Below are 4,925 nucleotides of genomic sequence, written 5' to 3'. Positions count from 1 at the left end.
CCTGGGCGTGAGGGTGGCTCGTGTCTCTGTGGTGCCCGATGACGTGGAGACCATCGCTGGTGAGGTGGCYGCCTTCGCTGCCCGCTTCACCTACGTGCTCACCTCTGGCGGCATCGGCCCCACGCATGACGATGTCACCTTTGAGGCTGTGGCCAGGGCCTTCGGCGAGGCCCTCGCTCCCCACCCAGAGCTCGTTGCCCTGGTGCACAGGTTCTTCGGCAAGACAGATGCCTCATGCCCTGAGATGAAGCTGGCCCGCATCCCTGCCTCCTCCCGCCTCAACTACGGCACCGACCAGCGCACCGGCAGTGCCTTCAAATACCCGCTGGTCAGTGTGCACAACGTTTACATCTTCCCGGGCATCCCAGCGCTCATGGAGCGGGCCCTGGACGGGCTCTCACACCTCTTCCGCAATGAGCAGACCTGCTTCCACTCCCGTTCCATTTATGTGGCAGCCGATGAGATGCTTATTGCTCCCATCCTGGACCAGGCCAACACCAGCTTCCAGGGCCGTGTGAGCTTGGGCTCCTACCCAGACTGGGCCAGCAATTATTACCGCGTGAAGCTAACCCTGGACTCAGAATCAGAGGAACACCTGGAGGACGCATATCGCTTCCTGATGGAGAAGCTACCACCAGATGTGGTTGTGCCTTTGGTGACAGACCCTGTGTCACAGGCAGCCACGGATGTTTATGCCCTGGCTGAGTCAGGTACAGGCATGCTGGGAAAGCGAAGCTGCAGCAAGGCTCAATGCCTTCCTCCCTCAAAGACTCCACAGCCCAGGCTGGCAGAAGCAGTCCCAGAGGGGCAAGGAACTTGCTGCTCTCTGTAGGGGCTGGCCTGTCTCGTTCTGGGCCTGGCTTGTGCCCAGCAGACAGCAGAACTTCCAGTGGGAAGCGCCAGCTGGTGAGATGGGAGCTCACTCTCTGGGGACCTCTGGGGAATTCAGGCTTTGCTGGTACAAGAGCTGCAGTGGGTTTCATCCCACACTGGTGAAAACAGGAGCCTATAACCCCTGTTGCGGCTGGCTTGGAGCAGTTCCTCCCCATAAGCGAGGGGAGGATACATTAGGATCAATGGTGGCGTGGTTCTGCCTCGCTGCTGGGCCTGCTCCGTGGGTTCGCAGTCATGTCTACACTTAGATCTCTGGGTTGTGCAAGCTCCTGACTTCGGGGTGCGATGCCAGCGATGGCTCTCAACATGCTTTGAGGCACTCCCTGGAGACGAGACGTGCCTGGAAGGTGAGGAGCTGCAGGAGGGCTGGAGGCAAGGGCAGAGCAGTGCTCACAGCCCCCAGCCAGAGACACCTCCTCGCAGCTCCCCCTCTCCAGGGCTGCCCCCAACCTGCGATGCACGGGGCTCAGCCAGGCCTGTAGGGAGCTGTGCCATGGGGCAGAGCCGAGGGAGCGCAGCCCTGAGCGGGCACAGCCGCCAGCAGCACTGATGGTCTCTTCCTGGCAGGCTCGGCCCTGGGACAGAAGGTGGCAGCAGCACTGCGGACCGTGGAGGAGGCTTTGAACCAGTACAGCCTGGACCAGCTCTGCGTGGGCTTCAACGGTGGCAAGGACTGCACAGCCCTGCTGCACCTCGTCCATGCTGCCGTGCAGAGGTACCCTGGCCCCAGGGCCCTGCCAGCGCAGCTCAGGAAGGGCGGGAGCATCCTCCGTCCTGCAGAGCGGGACGATCAAGCTAGCCTGGAGCAATGAGCAGGGTGCCAGGGTCTGCTCTGGCTCTAAGCAGCTCATGGGCTGTGTGCCTCACCAAACCTCCGTCCGTGCGCTGCGGCTGAGCCTGTGACATATTTCTCCTCAGGCGGTACCCAGAGAGGCAGGAGAAGCTGAAGGTGCTCTACATCCGCATTGTGTCCCCCTTCCCCGAAATGGAGCAGTTCATCCAGGCGACCGTCCAGAGGTACAGGGTGGAGAGGGGCAGGCTGCTGGGCCGGGGGTGAGCAACTTGCCTTCGATGCTGCCCCGAGAGGTTCTCTGTGCTCCCTCTGTGGCTCCTCCAGGACTTGGCTGGTAGCAGCGAGCACACTGGGTGCTCTCTGTGGCAGAGCAGTGTCTTCTGCAGCCTGACTGGCAGCTGCTCGTTACGTGTGCGCAGGTACGACATCCAGCTCTGCACCGTGGAGGGCTCCATCCGAGAGGCCCTGGTCCACCTGAAGGAGCAGCAGCCCGAGCTGAAGGCTGTGCTGATGGGGACACGGAGGACAGACCCCTACTCGTGCACCCTGACGCCGATGTGCATGACTGACCCTGACTGGCCCCCGTACATGCGAGTGAACCCCTTGCTGGTAAGCTGTTTTGTCCATCTCTGCCTGCTCTTGGGAGAGGGCCAGGGTTCTCCCTGCTCRGCTTGGGGAGCAAGCGTAGCAGGTTAAACAACGGGGCCAGAAACCAGCCTTAAGCTGCCCTTCCCCTCAGGGGCTCTGTGTCCTGTTCCACCTCTCCCTAGGGCATCTCCTGCCTCCTTGTCTGGTCTCAGCAGGTTGCAGACCCTGCTCGACTCAGCCAATTGTCTGGTGCTTTCAGACATGGCTCAGTCTTCCCCCCTGCTCGCTTTTTCTGTGCCCAGGACCCTAGGGAGGCGCTACGGAGGACAGGTGTGGGGACAGTGCTGAAGCCATGGGGGCAGAGGTGGTGGTGGATTGCAGTAGGGACTAGCGGGCTCTCCCGTGTGCTCTTGGCTGGGGGCCAGCTGGCCTCCCTGCAGGACAGCAGGCAGTCGGCACTAGCCTGCCTGGTGCTGCAGCGATCCCTGCCCAATTCTGCTTGCAGGACTGGACGTACCGGGACATCTGGGAGTTTCTGCGCAAGCTCTTTGTCCCCTACTGCATCCTTTACGACAAGGGGTGAGTGTCTGGCGCTGCTGTCACTGCTCAGCAGAATCTCGTACCCCTGAGTACAGCTTTGCTGCCTGTGCGGAGCAGCTTGGGGGCCCAGCTGGGGCAGGTCAAGGTGGGAGCTGAGCCATGAGCTGCCTTGCTCACAACTGCCTTGTCCCTTTGCAGCTACACGTCTCTGGGGAGCACGATCAACACGCTGAAGAACCCAGCACTGCGCTACACCAACGCACAGGGCCAGGAGAGCTACCGGCCTGCCTACGAGCTGGAAAACGAGGAGGACGAGCGCACCTCCCGCCAGTGAAGGCCTGGGGACCTGTCGCAAGCTATCTGAGGGCAGCCTGCACTCCAGGAGGCTGGGACTCTCCTGGCTGCAGGTCTCCAATGGATGGAGGGGAAACCCAACCCTGCCACCGTTTGCAAGGGACAGCACCAAATAAATCYGCTGCACTCGTTTGCATCTCTTGCTCTTGCTCGGCTGCACTGCTCCACAGGCACCTGGGCTCTGGGAGGGGACAGGCTGCCGCTAGGCAGAGGAAGGGAGCGAGGCCGGCTCTACCAAAACAAAAGGCTGTGCTGTGCCAGCAGTGCCCCCTCCCCGGGGGTGTTTATTGTGGGAGCCTTTTGAAGCCAGAGAATGGAGCAGGTTCCAGCACTTGCATGGGGCCCCGGCTATGTCTGTGCTGCCTGCCACCCCACTGCTGCACAGTAGACGCTGCTGATCCCGTGGCCATGCACCTCCTCCGGACCACAGCAGCCCGGCAGGCCCAGGCATCGCGCTCCCCAAAGCGAGCAGTTCGAGCTGTGGCGCTGCCGGGACCTGCCAAGGCCTCTCTGGGGCTGCGCCTCGGCTACTGGCTCCTGCAGTTGCTGCGGGAGTGCGTGTACGTCCTGCTGTGCAGCTGGTGCATCAGGGAGCTGCTGGAGTAGGGCCGCAGCTTGCGCCCCAGGGATGTCCCCTCTCTCTCCCCACCACCCTGCGCCTGGTGGCCACCGATGGGGGTGAGTGTCCAGCTCTTGGCCGTGGCCCTTCACTCTGCTCCAGGTGGGCTGACGGGATGCGGGGGCCAGGCATGGAGCTCGTGTGGGTGATGGGATGCGGAGTGGCAGGATATGGGGTGACAGGATGTGGGGGGCCAGCTGTGGGGCTCGCAGTGGGGATGGTGGGTTGTGGGGAGCCAGCAGTGGGGCTCGCAGTGGGGGTGTTGGGGTGCAGGGGGCTAGCCGCGGGGCTCGAAGGGGTTCCTCGCACCCCATGCCTCTCTTCCCTCCTCAGGGCTGCCTGTGCTCCTGCGATGGCTCTTCCCTGCCCGTCCCGGCCCTGCTGCTCCGGAGCTGACAGACCCCCAGCRCCGCGACCTGGCGTGACGCCTCTGGGCCCCCAGCACAGAGCCCCCAATAAACCTGGGTGACGCGTGAGCGGCTGCGTGCGTCCAGGGAAGGGCTTGGGTCGGGCGGCCCTCCACGGGCTTGGCACCGCCAGAGCTGGGGGGCATCGCCCCAAATCTCCCTTCGCCTCACCTGCCACYCGCCCCGCGAGGGCCGCAGGCGTCTGCATCTTTGCAACATTGCTCAAGTTTATGCCCCGTTTGCCTCCCTTCCCATGGCCAGACCCCATTTCCAAGCAGGAGAATGCCAGCTGGGCCAAGGCTGATGGCAAAGGGGCTGGAGAAGCGGGTCCCGCTGGCCCCGTTCCAGCGAGCCCTGGGGAGGGGGCTGTGCCCCAGCCCAGCCCCTTCACCGGGGTTGGCGGTGAAGGGCAGGACCCGGGTGTCCGGGCTCTAACCGCCGGCTCTGGCTGCCCATCGTGCTGCCCCCCCTCCGCCAGGGTTTATCTGTGTCTGTGACTCAGATCCTTGTTTAGAGAGCGCCTCTCGGCTTGTCTCTGCTCCAGGCCGTTTCCTGCCCCCGGCCCCGCGGTCCCCACCGTCGCCGTCTCTGCCAAGAGCCAYCGGGAAGCGGCAGGAGCAAAATGTACCCAAAGGGCCCAGACTGGCTGGAGCTGCGGCAAAGGTCGCGGGCTGGCTGGGCGCCGCAGGGGCTCGCGGGGCGCTGCGGCTCCCCGGTGCAGCCCGTGGCG

The 4,925-nt window shown here is 63.8% G+C and overlaps 1 protein-coding gene and 1 long non-coding RNA gene across 2 annotated transcripts; both read left to right on the top strand.

Annotated features, from left to right (window-relative positions):
• Position 1: 1 nt before the first annotated feature.
• On the top strand, positions 2-3,305 carry FLAD1 (flavin adenine dinucleotide synthetase 1; the record flags this gene model as incomplete). Its single annotated transcript, XM_085313274.1, has 6 exons — positions 2-710; positions 1,462-1,609; positions 1,813-1,911; positions 2,107-2,296; positions 2,781-2,854; positions 3,014-3,305. Coding segments are annotated over 6 exons (1,356 nt in total), but the record flags the coding sequence as incomplete, so codon positions are not given.
• Positions 3,306-3,568: 263 nt separating this feature from the next.
• Positions 3,569-4,264, top strand: LOC146591193 (uncharacterized). Its single transcript, XR_014896861.1, has 2 exons — positions 3,569-3,847; positions 4,122-4,264. It is a non-coding gene; the product is annotated as an uncharacterized LOC146591193 (long non-coding RNA).
• Positions 4,265-4,925: the final 661 nt, after the last annotated feature.

This window comes from Rhea americana, unplaced genomic scaffold (genome assembly GCF_003343005.1).
Source record: "Rhea americana isolate MKP2758 unplaced genomic scaffold, rheAme1 scaffold_382, whole genome shotgun sequence".
Classification (NCBI taxonomy): Eukaryota; Metazoa; Chordata; class Aves; order Rheiformes; family Rheidae; genus Rhea; species Rhea americana.
Note: the sequence above shows the minus strand (reverse complement) of the source record. Positions and strands in the feature narration are given on the sequence as shown.